Genomic DNA, 18,748 nt, shown 5'->3' with positions numbered 1-18,748 from the left:
CGAGTTACTCCACTCTTTTTGTTGGAAAAATTAAGTTACAAAGACAAAATGGAACTCAGATTAGATTTAGATTGCTCGATGACGAAATCAATATAACTTCATAAACAATGGACTCCTAAAGTTGCATAGACAAAGGACATACCAACAATATACAAAAAAAAAAAAGGTATGGAAATGGATACACCATTATACAGGAACAGACTACTGTAAATCACTTCTCGTTTTTACAACAGCTCTGCTATTTTTCCTATTTCTTGTTTCTTTTTAAGCTGAATACTTCTGAGTTAGATTGCAGTTGTGGATATGCTTGTAAAGTTGTACGGTTTCTCACTGAAAAGAACTTGACAGTATCTTGAAGAGACCATCTGGATTATCTGCATGCACCTGTCAAAAAGTTCACAACAGGTATGAGAAACACTACTTGATGCAATGAAATAATTCAACAGGTATGAGAGCCCTATCCTATAGCAATTAAAATACTTCAATTTCTTTTAAGAAGAATTACCAGAATATTTTTAACCCAAATAGTCTAAGCAAAAACCATCATCATTTTACACATTATGCATTAAGTTTTATTGTCAGCCCGCAACATACCCAATGTCCCGCATCTTCAAGCACATGCATTTCAACCCCACCTCCCTCGTTGGAAGCCAGATCCTCGGCAGCGTGAATCCTCTGAATATCTTCGAGAGCCCATCGGTGTAAGCTCCGTTCAGCTCTCAAAAAGTTGACATGAACTCCTTGAGGCACACTGTCAACAACATTCCTGGAAGTTCGATAATGAATAATGTGCATAAGGAATTCACTTATTTTGGTGAGCGATTGGAATTCACTTATATAACAAGAAAATAGATCATGAGAGGATTCGTTTTATTTCTTTTGATTAAACAGTAGAAAATTCACAAAATGAAAAAATGAACAGAAAGTAACACACTGCTGAGGCAATACCATAAGTTTGTTTCTTCATATGAGTTATACATCTCAGAGATGCCCTTTAGGTCAAAGACCCATGAGAAGCTTGATGAAGAGGAACTTGGGAGGCTGGTCTGGCGAAGATTTGTTACCACCCACTATGAAGAAATCAAGACAGGACATAAGAACATATCATGCGTCTGGTGCGCTACACGTATTATCCATGTAGCAAAAACTAAATCAGTGCACTCTTTCCCTACGAAAATAAGAATATAATGTAAAAAGCAAGCAACATACAAACACAAACAGTTCTGCGGCTGAATAAAGGAAAGTTTAGGCTTCATAATGTGGCCAAACCAAGAATTCTCTAAAAAGTGTGTATCATGTACTTTCATGCATACATGTACTGAGAAGAGGATGGGTGCTCTCTGAAAGAAAGTGTCAAAAGAAATATCAGCATAGAATATTGGTGCTTCCTTTATTCAATACTTTACATAGAGCACCAAACCAACCACCCTAGTCTCACCCCAACAACAACCCCATCAGAATTCAACATATTGGTTTTTATTCTCTTCTTCCTTCCCTCCTTTCTGTTTTTCAGGTATTTCATTCAGAAGGTATTCGAGAGAACCCACAGGAACCAACCACCTCTTTGGCGTTCCATTCGTCCACAAGCACCTAGGCCTCTGGAACCATCCTCACCCACCTTCCCATCTTAACTTCCCTTTAGACATACACAATTGCAAGATTCTACCATTGTGTTTGACTTGAAAGTTCAAAAAGGTCGCAAAGTTTCAAATTGTGCCTTCAAGATCCAACATAGTTACCTATTTGACACCAAGAAAATTTCTAAACATATATGATCTAACCCAAATTAAGTACTTCCTAAAAGTTCTATTACTCATATTCTGCATTACCTGTGCAACATCTTTAGAAAACCCAGCTTGAATAAGAGCACCCACAACTTCACGCTTTGATGAAACCTAACCCCAAAATAAAAGATCTTTAGTGTTTCACCATTTTTCAAAAATAATAAAAGTTTATGACATCATATGAGTAAATCAAATAAATTGAGCAAGTATAGGTTCTAGAATACAAAATATGGTTGATCTTTTGAGATTAGCAGGCTATTCAAAGCAAGCTATTAGGTAAAGTCACTTTACACCCTTGAGATAAGATGTACTACTATATTTTGTTTTTAGTTTTCAATGGAAGTAGCCTAGCTTTCTTGTTGCTTGTTTCCATCTTTCTTTGTTCATGTGCTTAGATAGATAAAGACGACAAAAGAAAGCCACCTGCTTTGGCATTGAAGCTAGGAAAGCAATGAGTTCAGCAGGATGATCCTCACCATCCCCACCAGGACGGACTTTTCCAGGAGTAGCATCCAGAACCCAGACCTTCAGGCAAGACAATAGTGTTAAACAGAAAGAAGAATGTAGACTTATGACATCAATGCCCTCTAAGGCTGAGGCCATCCCTCATTTCCTGGGACCAAAAAAAATTAACAGAGTGTATTCTTACTTTAACAGGTCGTGCAAGAGGTTTTGCAGCTTGTTCCACCATACTCAATGCAACTGCAAAGATGATTAGTCAGAAGCTTAATTGCTGCCTTGTCAGATGATTCAAATTTGAACCAATTCAAACAATATGAAATATACCCTTTTACTAAGGATTTGCATGCAAGGAGAAACATATATACCTTTGCCTCCAAAACTATGCCCAACTAGAACTCGCGGAGTTACTCTAAGCTGTGCAACCTGTTCCAGGCAAAAGATAATTTCAGTACTACTGTATTCTGCTGCAAGAAAATGTTTTAGTTATTAGTTTTTACTTGATACAGACAAGCTCAACAAAACTTATCGTCTATATAGTTTACTTTTCAAATCCACCAAAAAAAAATGACCACCAGCCTTTACAGACAGCGTAGAAAGAATGCTCACAAAGTTATCGAGTGTAGGTTATTCAAGGTGTCTACTGAGAAAGAGCAACATACTTGCAGTGTGTATGTAAGTTGAATTTTCAAGGGACTGATGAATTTTCTGTAACAGCCAATTTTCATTTTCATGTATTACATGTAAGAACACAGAAGATTATTACCTGTTGGCATACTTTTCTGATGCATTTACTGACAATATTTGAGCATGACAAAGGTTTGGGGAATTTATTTTAAGTGTGGACAGCTTAGTATTGTTGACTCTTTAGAAATGTAAGAAACCCAACTTAATAGATGGAAATCAGGGCCTTGTCAAAAAAACATATTACTATTAGTAATTACAGGCGGTACACACTAGCTTCAAAACGTCAAGAGCGGCTGCTGCAACAGTATGAGGGCCTCTCTTCTTAATTGATGTGGAATCGCCATGGCAACGCAGATCCACCAAGAGAAACTGTGTCAAGTAATGTAACATAAACAAGTTAATTTACCTTCAAAGCATATGAACACTATTAACTGACTTCACCAGATTCAATAATTAGACTCAGGCGGAAATGATGATGCTAAGTGGCAGCAGGAACTGGTGCAAACATGAACATGCCAGACATGGTCTAAATTACTTGAGCAGTTAAAGTCAACCCCTGTCCCTGCCGGCCTGCCATATGCAATAAACGATGACCTGTATGATCAAACCTAATCGGAGTCACGGATTAGTTTTGCAGCTATGCAAATGAGTCTAATCCAGCCCAATTCAGTCCCCGAACAGTTGAACAAGCCTAAAACAAACCAAAAGTCCTAACTGGATGGCGTATGGATGAAGATAAACAAATATTGCTTAATTGGAAACATTATCAATTTGATGTGGAAAACACACACACACTGCATAAAGCAGAAACTTCATTGTGAAATACCTGCCACATAGGAAATTCTTGTCCCAACCTCCGCGCAAAGGACCCTGAAATAGTGATAATGTAATACAAGTAAGGGCAAAGAAGATGCTAGAAGGAAGCTGGACTATGTATCATGAGTGCCTCATTACAAATGCATCCCTCAAGAAAACACTAAGAGAACTTGACATCATGCTAAAGACTTTGGCTATGGTTCAACTGCAAAGTATCATGCAGAGACAAAATACGTAGTGGGAAGCAAATTCCTGTGAGTTTCTCATTTATTTTAGATTAACCTAGTTCTTAAGAATACCCACCCCAGTTCTTCCTGCCACCAAGAATACCATGCAGAAGAACAGCAGTAGGTGGATCAGATATTGAGTCATTTGCAACAGAACTCCACTTAACCTGCAGACACCTTAATATTCTCATTCAAGCATCCCTTATATAGATTGTTCCGGGGGGAAAATCCAAGTTATGCATCCAAATTATGTCTCATAAACAAAATGGAGTTAACTTACTAGTGGTCCTTGAACAAGTTCATAAGCCTGCAAATTTTTTTAAAAAAAAAAACATTCATTTACTTGCATTTTGTGAACACATAAACGAAAAATGTTATTACTTACTAATATTTCAGACTGCTTATTATTAACCACATCTTGACCGCTGCTGGCCACTCTGTCATCTACTAATGCCATACAAATGATCTTGCATGATCCTTTATTTAATTGACACGTGCGAAAAGACAACGCATTGGGCCTTATATTGAAACTCCGGACGGAATGACTAACCGAAACTTTGACACGAGAAATAGCTGGAAGATTTGAAACATGTCCAGCCATTTTGCTGCTAAAACAATGTTAATTGAATTTTTTTAGTGAAGATGAAAAAAAAATAAGAAGAGAAAGAGAGTTTTGAGAAAATGGGGAGCTTACTTTGGAATGTAGGAAAGAAAGACGGAGACACCAAAGCGAAAGCTCTCTCTCTCTCTCTCTGGTGTCTGACGTCGACCCTTTTCTCTTTGCTGTCGGTAACGTTTTCATAGCTGTGCTGCTCTGTGAATTTACATTGGAGTCCTTAAGTCGTTGTTGGGGCGGTTGGTTGACTACTTTGACTTGAATGTCATTCTGTTTACGTGTGGCGCTCATGCTGGGTGCTAAAAACAAGGAAACGATCTTTGTACGCACCAGATGTATATCAATAGTTAGATATATTTCAATTTATCGACCAGCATAATGAAAATTGACAAGACGGTATCGATGCTGTGGGGACTGGGGTAGCCAAAATTATTAGGTTCAGTAATCAAATGCTGGATGCCTGGATGTCATGAATTGAGTTGACTAAACCAAGGCCCAAAATATCGATATGGATGAATATATCGGTATACTTAAAAACCGATATATATTAGATATATCTATTTTTTTTGTGACCAATCAAAATTTTGTTTTGTATGTCAATATATCTGAAATATTATCAATTATATCAAAAATATCGTCTATTATATCATATATATCGATAATATATCGGTCAAAATCAACAATATTTGGTCAAAATCAACAATATCAATCAAAGTCAATAATTTATATCGGATATATCGTATATATTAGTCAATATATATCAATATTTCGGAAATTCCAATATATATAAAAAAAAAAGAGTTTTATATTCAGTGGATATATATCAAAAATATCGATATTGGTATACCAAAATACCGATATATATCGGATATATAGGCGATATTTTGGTCCATGGACTAAACAAACTCGGCAACTCTATTTGCAAGACCAAGTGACCCCATAGTAGCATGTTCAGTGAAGAACCACATATCTCCTTTTTTTCTTTTTCTTTTTTTTTGTGAGCCCCATATCTCTTATTAAGTGCTGGGCATGGAGTCCAGGTTCGTAACAGATAAGACAACTATTCCCTTAAATGTAGTTCCCTGTCCACTACAATGGAAAGGCGCCATTCTTAAGTCCATTGTTGCTATAACTTCGCAAGCAGAGTTTAGATTTGGTGGAGAACAGGGGTGGAAGATACTGCTGGTAAAGGGATTGAAGATGCTTCGACCTCAGCCGCAACAGAGTTGTATTGTCTCCCATTCTCTCGCATAACGAACTCAGACTAGAGTACTAGACAGCAGGCAAACCTATTACAACATATACCAATCAAGGTGAAGAAAGGTACACTTACATGGCACTATCCATAGGTACTCCAAGAAAAACGAACAGATTCTCACTGACAATCATTGTACAAGTTAACTTGGATAAACAAATACTATAAAGATGGTAAGCAAGATCAGAAACTGATAACTTTCATTAGAGAAGCACAGTGCGTGTATTCCCGCGTATAATAAAATAATTAGCTGATTACAGTTGTATAGTAGAAACAAAATCCTAAACAGTTACAATGCTCTTATGTATATATGTATGTACAGAACAGACTAAAATTACAGTTCTAGAGTTTTGACATCACTTTAGTATACTATCATAGCCGGTCTGCAAGCTGCGGAAACTGTTGTAGTAACCAAGTCACTCCCTTGATAGCAACCTGTATAATATGGGCAAAACGTGTAAACTGAAAATAACTCTCAAAAGAGCCATGATGCAAAAAACATAAGAAACTGAAGAGAACCATTGTAGAGTAAGGATATGTCAAATTTAAGACAGCTTATCTTTCGAACTGGGAGGATGCAGATGTAACTCCTTCAACAATAGATGCATTTAGATAGGATAGTGTCCTAAAACAGCTCATAAGAGCTAACCAAAATAGATAGAGCAAGGTATAGAGCTAAACAAAGGCAACTTTACAATTTTCGTAAGTAGTGACAGAACATAGAGAGAATCACTCAGCTGACAAAATTTTGGTATTAAATTATCCGATTTTTACCTGGGTAGACAATTTCTCATGTTATATACACAGATAGTTTCTCATGTTGACTTGTATATACAGATAATTTCATTCTCATGCATGTTGACTTATCTGATATAAATTAAGCTTGTCTATGTGCATTATAAAACTGCCCATGGACTTGAGATGTAAAAAATTTCTTAAAAGCAAGCTGATTTCCCAAGATATAGAGGAAAATAAAACCAAACAAGAATTTTGAGACTGTGTTACTTGTCATATCCAGGTATTAGTGACGAAACTAAGTAATGATGCACATACCAGTGCTGTCTCTCCAGGCTTGAAAGATGGTTCCACGCTGTCTCGCCCATAACTGTTTTATAGTACAAAAAGATGTAAAGTTCATACATGTACATTAGCTGTAACTCTCCTCAAAACCACTGTACATTCTTCCTTTTTTCAATATATCTTTAACCTTACCAAGCAAAAAAAATATACATGTGCATTAGTTGCTAGTTGAAGAAACTAATTCAACAGAAGATCTGCATTACTATCTTTCTAATCAAAATCACCCTTTCAGGATGCTACAGAAAATGCCATAGCTTCTTCCACAGAAACCATGTTATGTGGAGGAAAAGCGGCAAGATACCCGACTTTATAGTATATGCTATATACTGTGGATTTACCAAAGACTTACATTAAACTCACTCAATAAAGATAAATCTTCTGATCAAAATCTATACATATGTTCAAGCATAAGGGGGTGGAAAATCTATATGATCATTCCATTATTAATTTCTAACTATACCTAGCTAAAGTAAATCTTAAAAGAAACATCATTATGTCTATTTTGTCAATTTTTATGTATTACACCATTTTTTGTAAAGTGATACAGGTTTATATCTTGCATATGGAGGCGAACCTCGTAAACCATGCTTCCCTATCTTCAACACTTGGGTTACAAAACATTGTCAGAGACTGTTTGGACATAAAACCTTCAAGAATTTAAACTCCTCAAGAATAGTTTATGCATTCCTACAAATTTCAAAGGATGGGATATGACCAGGATTTCCGTTCACATTTGGCCTACACTACTTACAAAATAGATTGTACTATTGTCCCAGTGGTAACATTTTTTTTTTATCAAGTAGTTGAACGCGAATTTCTAGTTTATCATGCTTAATTGCTTAAAAAACACATTAGCCTCCTAATCTGAAAAAGTTGAACTTACATTATTTGTTTCTTCCCATTCACTACCTCCAATCGATAAAAACTGCATCCTCTGCTAAATGGAAATGGCCTTCCCTTCCATTCTGTTAACATCACAGTTAATAAGTTTTTTTTAAAAAAAAAACAAAATGAAGCACTAAATATTCTTGAACAAAACTTAAGAACATTACCTAAGTGCCACGTAACACCAACTGCAAGGGAGTCTTCATTAGAAATGTCATCAATAACAAATTGTAAGTCTTTACTAATAGAATCAGTAAATTTCTTGAAGAAGTCTAGAATTGCCTGCACATTTATCAAAGTCCAAACAAAATGTGAAAATCTCAAGAATCATAATAAAACAATAATTGCAAAAGAATAATTTTACCTGACGACCAACAAAGGGTTGAGGAAAAACAAGATCTTCGTAAACGCAATTCTCGGAAATAAGATCTTTAACAGAATCAAGATCATGTTCGTTAATTCCACTGTAGAAGTTTCTCACGATAGTTGAAGCAGAAAAGTTACTTTCTAGTGAAGTCAAAGCATTTTCTGCTTCTTCAACTAGTGTTTTTATTCTAGTTGCTTTGTTTACTAAAGAAAGTGGAATTACGGTTTTGGGTAAGGGTTTTGGAGTTGTGGAAGAAACGGTGGTCAGAAGTTGAGTAGGGGTTTTAGCGTGGGGAGAGAGAAAGGAGGAGAGGGAAGAAAGGAGGGAAATGTAGTGCAGTTCAGCATGGTTGGTTTGAAGTTGAGTTGGATAAAAAGGCTTTTTTGTATCGGAAAATGCCTGAATCGGACGTTGAGTTATATATTAGGACTGCAGCCCGTTGAATTTGTGAGACAGATTTTATTCCACTGCCGGACGTGGCTCACTTGTGCTAATTGTATGAAATCTGAAAATTAGTAATTATAAATATTTAGTAGTCCTAAGACTCCTCTTAAATTTTTTTAAAATTTAATATCCTAATTTGACTAGAATATGGAACTGACACCTGTTACCCAACTTTACCATGAATATACGAAAATATCTTCATTTATAAACAAGCAGAACCGACTATCTATCCGGTAACGTAGTGGGATGTAAAACAAAATTTTGATTTTCACACAAAAAAGGAAACTTAATCAAAAAATTTAGATATGAAAAGTTGCTCAATTTAGAGAACTAAATTCTCGAGAAAATTAAGTTTGTGAGAGATCAAAAATGAAGAAGACGTCAATTGCGAATCGTGATCAAAGGTATGTAATAAATTTGTTTCCAATTTTAACAAAGATTAATATTATCATATATAGAAATTTATTAATTAGTGAATTCAACGTATAGCAATTAGCATCTTCCATTAATTTCTCATTTATTTCCAAAATCAGAATTCATATTTTCAAAAACATTTTAAAAAAACGTAGATGTTTCACTCACTTTCTTTATAAAGCTTTTATTTGATTGGTTAACATTAACTGTTATTTTATTGTGGGAAAAAAAAAAAAAAAAAAAAAAATTTGAATTGTTTACAAGCATTGCTTACATTGTAATTAGTAAATAAATGTTTCAATTTGTTTTAGGAATGCATATGCCAACTTTTTGAAATGTGAAATCTCTGGCAACATTTAAAATTGTAAAATCCCTTCATTGGTCATACATTTCAAAATGCAAATTCATTTTGTATTTCATTTTAGCAGTGCAGATAGGGAAAACTCTGACTCAGATTTTGAAGATGATCCAAAACATAAAGTTCAGAAGGAGATTCCAAAACCAGTTGAAGAAGATACATAAAGTAGCTCATTTGGGGAATATTTATGCAATCTCAAGGGACTATACGACTTAATTAATGGGATCCGGGACAAAATCAATGAGCACCACTTGTACTTATTTAGAGGTACACCTTTTGGGAGTTTCTTCATGTTGTTCTACAAAAAAAGATTTGATAGGGACTCTATCGTGACCAAAACAGCAAGCAACATAATATCTGTTATAGGAACATACTCTTATAAGGAAGATGCCTTCAGAATTGGTGATAAACTCTTGAAACTATCAGAGAAAGATATTGCATTAACGTTTAGGCTCCCACTAGAAGGAAAAATGGTACAAGTTTTCCCAAGGAACACATACAAAGCGCCAAAGAGTGATTTCTATTTGAGGAATTTCGAGGGGGAAGGAGTCTTACAGAAATCTGTTGTGGTGGATGCAATAAAGAACTCATTAATTAGACGCGATATGTACGCATTGGGAGATTTTGTAAAACTAGTTATAATGTAATGGCTGCATCCATCTTCTTCCCAAGTGCTGCAGGGACATTAGCAAGCTCATTTATCCAACACGTTGATGATTTTGATACCATTAAGGGCATCTGCTGGCCTTCTGTAATCCAGCATGATTTAATGAGCAAAATAAGAAGTCATCGCTCAAAGCCTACAAAGGTTATAGGATGTGTTTTGCAGCTTCTCATAAGTAATCTTATATCTCAATAATCTAGCTATAATACCTAGGTTACTTGTTAATTTGTTTTTAATAATTTTTTCGCACTGTAGTATTAGGTGTGTGTGAGCATACATCAGTAATTCAGCCACTACAAATATATGCAATCACCTATCCACGTGTTGCAAGATGGAACTTAACAAAACTTACTAAAGCAATATCCAAGGAGATGCTACTGAACTTACCGAATAACAAGGTAAACAAATTTGTAATATAATATATATTTGGCTTAACTATGCTAGTATATTGATTAGTGATTGTAACCAAAATACAATTTTGTTTTTATACTGAATAATGTTGATTATACAAATATTTGAAGGTTTCAGAAAAATGTATACTTGCCTTAAATGACGAAGAGAAAAAACTGATAGGAGAGGCAACAATTGAAGACAATGAAGGTGGAGAGTTATATCGACTAAGGGTTGCGATTGGAAAACTGGAGTTTGAGAAGCATGTGCTGCTGGAACAATTCATATTGACACAAATAGAAAATATGGAGTTGAAAAAAAAAAGAGTCAGAAAATGATTTAAGCATAAGAGAAGACATGGATAAAGTCCTTTTGGGTGATGATCTGGTCGAGAAAGAGAAAATAAGATTGTCTAAGAGAGCGACAAAGCAACAACACACAGACAACGTTTACTCTGGCTCGGAATCTAAAAAATCAAGAACCGAGTATGGAAAAGGGAAAGGAATAATCGATGCTGATCATTATGAAACACCAGCACTAGATATATAAAAAGAAAAATTGAAAGACGTATGTAAAAGCCCACTATGGAGGTATATCTGAATGGCGACCAAAAGTTAGTAGTGAAAACTTTCTTCAATCAAGCTACTAAAAGGTAATTGCCATTTGATTTTTTGGTTAATCTAAATCCCTTTGTTATAATTCTACTTTTGATTTTTTTTTTTATCAAAATTTGATTTGGCAGCACAAGTGCATGGACAAGCGGTGATCTAACCATTAAAGGATTCCTACTTGAAGATCTAATGTTTAATTGATTCATCAGTGACGAGGTAATATTTGTGAATGAATTTTAATATCTATTCTAAAAACTAATTTACATAACATCAAAATTAAAAATATTTGCACACGTTTATTAACATATTACTTTTTTGGTTTATAAGATAATTGACTGGTTCACCTCCTATTTGAAAGAAAATGGCACAAACAATGCAAAGAGCAAATTCTTTGGAGCAATGTGTAAGGTAAAGGTTCTCAAAAATCCCAAATGATATATTAACCGAGTCATTAATCATTTTCTTTTACAGTAAATGTAATTTCTTTTTCACAGACGTTCGTAGCTCAAGGCAACGAAAAATATGTGAAGATCTTCCTAGAAGATGTTTTGGAAGAAGTTGATGATGATGTCGAATTCTGTTTCTTTCCAATGAACACACCGAAAACCATTAAGTCGAAAGAGAGCTACTATTGGACACTACTCAGACTGGATTGGGATACTTGGGAATGACTCTTTTTCAATTCAATGAAGCCAAGAAGTGGATCAAACAAGTACATAAGAGATGCTGAAACAATAGTATGACAAATACTTGAATTTCAAAATATAAACACCAATATGAAGTGACAAACAAACTCTTTACACTGCTTGATAATAATTGCTTCAGTATTGCAAAACCATTTAGTAAAATTGTTGACCAGATGCTTCATTAATTGCTACTTAGTTGGTTAATTAGTTTCTTAATTTGGCGTCTTCATCAACTCGGCAATCTTCATCTTAGGATTCATCTACCTATTGATTCTGCTTTTGTTTTGTTTACATGCATCAGGGGCACCCTCCACCAGAAAGCTGAAAATGTTTTTGATTGCTTTCCAAAAATTTCATTTTTTAGCTCAAAACATACTTAAAGTTTAACTGCCCAGCAGGTAGTTGCCCATATCACTGTTTGGCTTGGCTCTTTGCCTATTTCATTGGGCTTTCATTGTTAGTTTGAGGCACACTAGAGAAATGTTTTTAGCCTCTTGTATATAGGAGAACATTTTTTTTTTCAAAAAATTGTATATTGGAGTTCCATAACAACCTGTGTTGGTTCTGGCACCTTATGTATAAGGGGGCTTGCATTCTGCATATTTCATTTTTGCTGCCTTACCTAGAGTGTTAGCAATAACTTTGCATTTTAAATTGCATATAGTGTATCACAAATTAAACTTGTTGACACTAGACCCTAAGCCTAAACCCTAAACCTCTACACACTAAACCCTAAATCCCTGTAAATTAGACCCTAATAATAAACTTTAAACCCCAATAAACTAGACCCTAAGCTTGAACCTTAAAAACGTCTAGACACTAAACCCCAAGTGCATAAACCCTAAATATTAAGACACTGAATCCTAAACCCTATAAACTAGACCCTAAGCCTAAACCCTAAACCTCTAGACACTAACCCTAAACCAACTCATTGCATTTCATGATAGTTGGTCGAAACTACTAAATAATAAAATGCATTTTGTGAAAAATGCGTATCATTACGCATATACATTTTAAAATGCATTAGTATTTTAACTCTGGTGGTTTATATTTGTGCAATATGCATTTAAAAATGCAAAATAGGTGGTTATAATTGATTACTAGCTTGTAAGCTCGTGCATACGCACCGACTCTTTTGAAAATATTTATATTTTTTTTTAGAAAATTGGGACTACCGTTTTAGTCGCCAACCCGTTTTAATTTTCTAACAAATTGTTTTAATTAAGTTTTAAAAAACTTTTTTTTCAATTGGGAGAGAAATCATGTTTTAATAGAAGAATAATTCCCATTTTAATTAGATATGCTAGATTTTTCCTTTTCAATTGGGGAGGAATTCCCATTTTAATAGGAGAATGATTCCCGCTTTAATTAGAAATGCTAGAATTTGTTTTAATATAAGAGGAATTCCCATTATAATAAGAGAGAAATTTCCGTTTTAATAGGAGATGACGTGGAATTTTAATAGAGCTTGAAAAATACCCCTTGTGGGAGCTTTAATATTAAGATATAGATTTGTAAACTTTTCTAAAAGAAGCTCATTGACCCAATTTCTTGATTGTTAATCTGCCTTTGTTATTCTTCCCTAGTATAACTAAATGATTGAATTTATAGAGAAATAAAGTGACCAAGTTGGTTAACAAACATCGCAGTAAAGAAGGCAAAAAACTGTGGCTTCTTGATTCGCCAATTCAAGTTATGGACTGCCCCCAACAAGAATCATCGTATGCCCATAGTCCCAATACTTTTAAAGTTTCTGTAAATTATTGACTCATTATAAGGACTCTAATATCAATTATGATTTCAGGGTGGACTGTGCAATTTATGTATGCAAGTTCATGCAATAGTCGTATAAAAAAAACAATGCCTTCTTATTCACAACAAGCAATTGTGGAGAAAAAATTCAAAAAGCTCGTGCAAAGTTGACATACAAGATCATGTCTGACAAGAACAGAAGTTGGAGCTTAAAGCCTGAATATAATGCGGTGATTGGAAAGGAAGAATGAATCACTTGAAACTGAGTGTTTCGATTTTGGATTTCAAGTTTAGTTTATAATGTATGTGAATTTGAAAGTTTGGAATTACTATAAATTGTTCTACTAGAAATTTGATTCCTACATCGATGCTTCTGACAAACACACACTTTGCTGTTATACTAGGGAATCATTTCGATCTGTCGCGGACTTTGTCATTGTTTATTTAGGATCTGCTGCATTTCTTTGCAATTAAAAGATAAGTGTTGTCATTCTTGAATAATCTATAAGCTACCAACATATAGCTAGCTAATATATACAAAAAAGACAATTAACTCAATGAGAAAATATTCTACATTCCAATGCTACGTTGAAAACTATACATGTTTACTTACAATACCTACAAATATCGTTGCAGTACTTTGAAAAGCTTCACATTTATTTTTCTTCATCTCAGCACGAATTCAAACTATAAATCAAAAGTAATGGAGGTAAAAAACAAGCTATGCATTTCAAAATGCTAAGCAACATGACAAAGCTATTACTAATCCCCAATCCCACTAAACACCCATAAATCCTAAACACTAAACCCTAAACCAACTAAAACCTAGACCCTAAACTCTAAACCTAGTAAACAATAAACCTTTCAACACCTAGACAATGCTCTTCAATTCACATTTTTTGCTGCACATTTTAAAATGCATTCACAGTTTTCTTGTTGTGCATATAAAAACACTAAACCACATTTTAAAATGTGATTCCCAAATTTTGCAATTTTTTTAAAACAATGACTTCATAGTTTAACCCTAAAGCCCTAAAAACTTAACCTTAAACTACCTAATCAATAAACCAAAAATCATTAACTTTGAACCCTACACCCTAAATACCTAAACCATATACTTCAATTCACAAATTTTGTTATGCATTTTAAGATGCAAATTACAATATTTGCATTGCATTTTAAAATGCACTGTGCAGGTCTTGGTGCAAGTAATTTGTAATTCAAAATTAACATCGTCAAGAGTAACCAAAATTTGACAACTCTTGCAATTTTCTTAAAGTATATGAACATAAACAAGAAACAAACTTTAATACTAAAATAATATAACACCAATCAATTGATATAACAAATCCCATATAGAAAGAAATAAAACAAATAATACATAAATATTAATAAATTGACTAAGATATTTCTAAAGGACAAGTAGCACGATTATGATAAACCTTTTGATTGCACCTACTGCACTTGCGAAGCTTTCTAATTTTCACACCCTTACTCTCTATTCTTTTGTTCCTTCTACGACCTGGAGTTCTCCTAGTTTCAGTGGGCAAATTATGAGCACCTCTAGCGACTTCTCGTAATCAGGAACCGGCTCAATGGCATGTGAGTACGACTCACAAAATGCATTCACTAAAAAATATGAATCACATAACTGACACAGCCTCTTTTTGTGTGTGAGATGTGGTATATGGATGATGTAGATAGATGATGGTCGTTGAACAAAAAGAAGCGTATCAAAACCTAATTATCCCTCAATAAGTAAAGGATGAGTAGGGTATCGTTCCACTTTTAAGTGTATGTTATGTGAAGAACGAGAATTTGGAAAGAGGGTTTGAGGGATTAAAACTAATATTGTAGAGATTGTAGATACTAAACTAAGTTAAACTAACTAAACTATTGAGAATTTATAAGAGAGGGAATTCAAGATATTAGAATCCACCAATGCTTTTGATTCAATGACCTTTTGCTTCATGTTGTTCTCCAAGTAGACTACAATCGGGCAATCAAGCAAGTGTTGATGCCTTTTTGGGTGAAACATCGTTAAACAATTAACTCTACTTAAGGTTGTTCCTATGTTCATGTTACTAGTATCTTCTTTCCTTTTATGTGAGCTTGGGCAGCTATTCAATGAATCACCATCTAAGGCAAACACAAGGAATACTTCCCTTACTCTAAAACACTACACAATTAGAAGAAAAGTAGAGAATAATAGTATAATATTCAATTACAATAAATAAAACTCTATTCTAGCATTATATTCAATTGCAATAAATAAAAGCATGTTACTAGCAAATATTCAATTGCAATAAATAAAACCCTAAACTAGCATGATATTCAATTGTAATAAATAAAAACCTTAATCTATACTTCCATCCCCTGGTGTGGGCAATAGAACTAATAACTAAAAACATAAAGAACTAACCTGATTGAAGAACACCATGAACCAAAAGAATCATTAAACCTTAAGCACTGGCTTCATCTCCTCCCTTGAAGGAGAAGACTAGCCTTCCATATAGAAGGAAGAACACGAAGGACGAGAAGAAGAAGAGTTGAAGAACATAAGACTAGAAAGACTAATTTATTAACTCTCTGCCTCAAGTTCTGGAGACAAGAATATAAGTGAATTGGCAAATTACATGAGGCACTTAGGTCCTCTATTTATAGGGGTTACAATGAGCTCTAGAAGCATTCCAAACCGTCATTTGTTTCCTAATACAAATAGACTTCTTTCAAAGTCCAACTTCATGTCCAAAACTGAGAAGGAATTGGCTACAGTGTCGATTCATGCGTTTGGACGCATTATCCATGCGTCCCAGACTTAATCGATGTGTCTGGACGCTCGATCTATGCGTCCCAGATGCAATCAATGCATCCGACGCCGATCCATCCATCCCCGCACGATAAGCCGATTTTCTCTCTTCTGCTCTATCCTTCTATCCTCTTTTGCGGGCTTTGGTCCAAGCAACGAATCCTTTGGCCTTGGGCTTCCAAATAGACTTTAAAATAGGTCCAAGTCGCATATTTAATAGCTCCAATTCCTTGGCCTTCTCCATGATTGTCCACGGACCTCCCATGTGATCATTAATGCTCGAATTGCCGTTTTACCCCATTTTCTCTAATATTCTACAAAACTCTCTTTTTCACCTGTAGAATCTTAAAACACAACTTATAAACACTATTAGTCCACTAAGATGGCTAAACAAGAGACATAATCGAGGGTTAAATAGCACTTTTTGAGCACTTATCAATAACTTATAAACATCTTCACCAATCTGTAAAATGCATTGTAAAGCATGCACACAAGGAAACCCTTGAATAAGCCAACGTCCACAACTGCACCTAAACAACTCAAATCAACACAGTGAGACTGCTCAGAGTGAACTTTAAACACAAAATCAGATGATTTTGTCACTTTCCATGTCTGACCTGCAGTAGTGTTCTGAGCCAACACCTTCTCCATTTTAGGACATAGCTTACAACTCCATCCCCTACATTTTTCCCGACTCTTAGATATCATATCCATAATCTTAATACGAATTTTATCAACCATTGATGTAACCGGCATGTATCGTTCAGCAGCTATCTAAGAATTGAAACATTCAGCAATATTTGAACACATCTCTCCGTACCTTATTTAAAAAGAAAATTTTACCAATAAATAATTAAATTCGATAATTAAAAAAAAATAAGAAACAAAATCAAATAGTAGAATATTCAAATGTATTCAAATAGCAATACTTAACATGATTAAATAGTATAAAAAACAAAATTACAATAATATAAATAAGTACCTATTTCCCGGAAAATATGCATTAGCCCAATTCTCAAAAGGCACATCCTCATTCAAATAATTATAACTCCACTGCTAACAAGTCTTAAAACCTCCATGGCTTTCAGGAATTCATCATGAGTTGCAGCATAAGCACAATCTGCAAACAACTTCTCAATGTAGGAACGCCTTGTATCCATGCTTGAGACTTTTGATACTACATTCTTATTTAGATGCCAAAGGCAGAAACTATGGTATGAGTCAGGAAAAACCTTTGGGATATATGTAACCAACCCATGATGCCTATCAGAAAAAAAATGTAATTCTCCTTTGAGGCGAAACAACCTTCTTCAAATTCTCTAAAAACCACTCCCAATTTGCGTCATCCTCTGAAACTACTATTGCAAAGGCCAATGGAAATATCCCTAAGTTCATAATTGAAATACTTAGTAGCAATCATTTAAGTAACAACACCAAAAAAAAAAGTAAAAAATTTGATGCTCAAATATTAAAGCAAAATTACATTCTATTTAACTAACACATCTATAAAATGAATTTTGAACATACCTTGATCAGCATTTTTCGATGTTGCCGATAACAAACAACCCTTGTATTTCGCCTTCAAAAAAGTGTCATTCAAGCAGACCATAGGACGACAATAATTAAATCCATGAATACATGCCTCAAATGATATAAAAAGTCTCACAAACTGGCGTGTATTCTTGTCCAACTCCAACTGAATATGACTACCAGGGTTGGTTCTCTGTAAAGCATCAATATACCATTCCAACAGTGTATAAGAAAAAACATTATCCCCATATACCTCCTTCATAGCCAATTCTTTACCTGTGTACGCATAATAATAATTTAAATCCAATCCATAATCTCTTTTGAATTCTTTTATTATGTTTTTGGGTTTCAACAGCAGGTTGTCCTTCACTTGATCAATAAAAACACTCTTCACAAGTTGACTCGTCATCCTAGGATTCAATGAATCCTTAAAACAACACCACATGTATGATTAGATTCCATTTTAGTAATTTCAAATAATTGGGTAATCTTAAACCTCGCAGTTGCACGAATTCTCTAAGGACACCCCATCTCCATATAGTTACCACAAACCGCTGTCACTAAATAGGGGTTATTCTTTTTCAGATTGTAAACAAATCCATTCTCATTGCAATATTTCAATAAAATATTCCTAAATTCAACCGCACCACCAGAAAACCTTTGTCCAACCCCAGTAATCAATGTTGCCCACAAACTAGATTTCAAAGGCTTGCATACTTTCGGAGTTGGTGCAAACAACATGTTACAATTCTCAACCTCATCACAAATTAAATTTTGAATTGAGTCATCCAAACCAACAAAAATCTTAAAGGAGGAAATTCCTTTTGCACAAAGAAATAAAGCTAATGATTGTAACTCTGAATCAGTATCAATTGAAGACTTTTTCTCATCACGAATAAAATAAAGCTTACAAG

The 18,748-nt window shown here is 34.5% G+C and overlaps 2 protein-coding genes across 7 annotated transcripts; both read right to left on the bottom strand.

The window, feature by feature from the left end:
- Nucleotides 1-46: 46 nt before the first annotated feature.
- Nucleotides 47-5,047, bottom strand: LOC147491222 (alpha/beta-Hydrolases superfamily protein). 6 transcript variants are annotated; one of them, XR_015198020.1, is made up of 14 exons: nucleotides 4,668-5,047; nucleotides 4,359-4,578; nucleotides 4,254-4,280; nucleotides 4,050-4,140; nucleotides 3,757-3,800; nucleotides 3,201-3,299; nucleotides 2,612-2,669; nucleotides 2,434-2,486; nucleotides 2,208-2,309; nucleotides 1,830-1,895; nucleotides 1,210-1,340; nucleotides 949-1,070; nucleotides 595-766; nucleotides 47-384 (listed from the first exon to the last, which is right to left on the bottom strand). XR_015198020.1 is itself a non-coding variant. In XM_086564961.1 (13 exons), the coding sequence occupies exons 2-13, from the start codon at nucleotides 4,572-4,574 to the stop codon at nucleotides 328-330; spliced, it is 1,107 nt and encodes a 368-aa protein (XP_086421087.1). In that variant the 5' UTR covers nucleotides 4,575-4,578; nucleotides 4,668-5,032; the 3' UTR covers nucleotides 47-327. The 6 variants fall into 6 exon arrangements, 2 of the variants coding, with proteins under 2 accessions (XP_086421087.1, XP_086421088.1); XR_015198019.1 differs by having other exon boundaries at nucleotides 949-1,120; nucleotides 4,668-5,032; XR_015198022.1 differs by lacking the exon at nucleotides 1,210-1,340 and having other exon boundaries at nucleotides 949-1,168; nucleotides 4,668-5,032.
- Nucleotides 5,048-6,023: 976 nt separating this feature from the next.
- On the bottom strand, nucleotides 6,024-8,599 carry LOC147491221 (Nuclear transport factor 2 (NTF2) family protein; the record flags this gene model as incomplete). Its single annotated transcript, XM_086567205.1, has 5 exons — nucleotides 6,024-6,279; nucleotides 6,898-6,949; nucleotides 7,808-7,889; nucleotides 7,977-8,091; nucleotides 8,174-8,599. Coding segments are annotated over 5 exons (738 nt in total), but the record flags the coding sequence as incomplete, so codon positions are not given.
- Nucleotides 8,600-18,748: the final 10,149 nt, after the last annotated feature.

Source organism: Coptis chinensis, chromosome 6 (assembly GCF_015680905.1).
Source record: "Coptis chinensis isolate HL-2020 chromosome 6, ASM1568090v1, whole genome shotgun sequence".
NCBI classification, from domain to species: Eukaryota; Viridiplantae; Streptophyta; class Magnoliopsida; order Ranunculales; family Ranunculaceae; genus Coptis; species Coptis chinensis.
This window is presented reverse-complemented; position numbering and strand designations above follow the sequence as displayed.

Coding starts and splice junctions, on each gene's coding strand:
- LOC147491222 (XM_086564961.1), bottom strand. CDS start 4,574: ATGGCTGGACATGTTTCAAATCTTCCAGCTATTTCTCGTGTCAAAGTT. Junction 2,487..2,611: donor GCATAGTTTTGGAGGCAAAG/GTATATATGTTT, acceptor TCATCTTTGCAG/TTGCATTGAGTATGGTGGAA. Junction 1,071..1,829: donor TTTCTAAAGATGTTGCACAG/GTAATGCAGAAT, acceptor ATTTCTTCATAG/TGGGTGGTAACAAATCTTCG.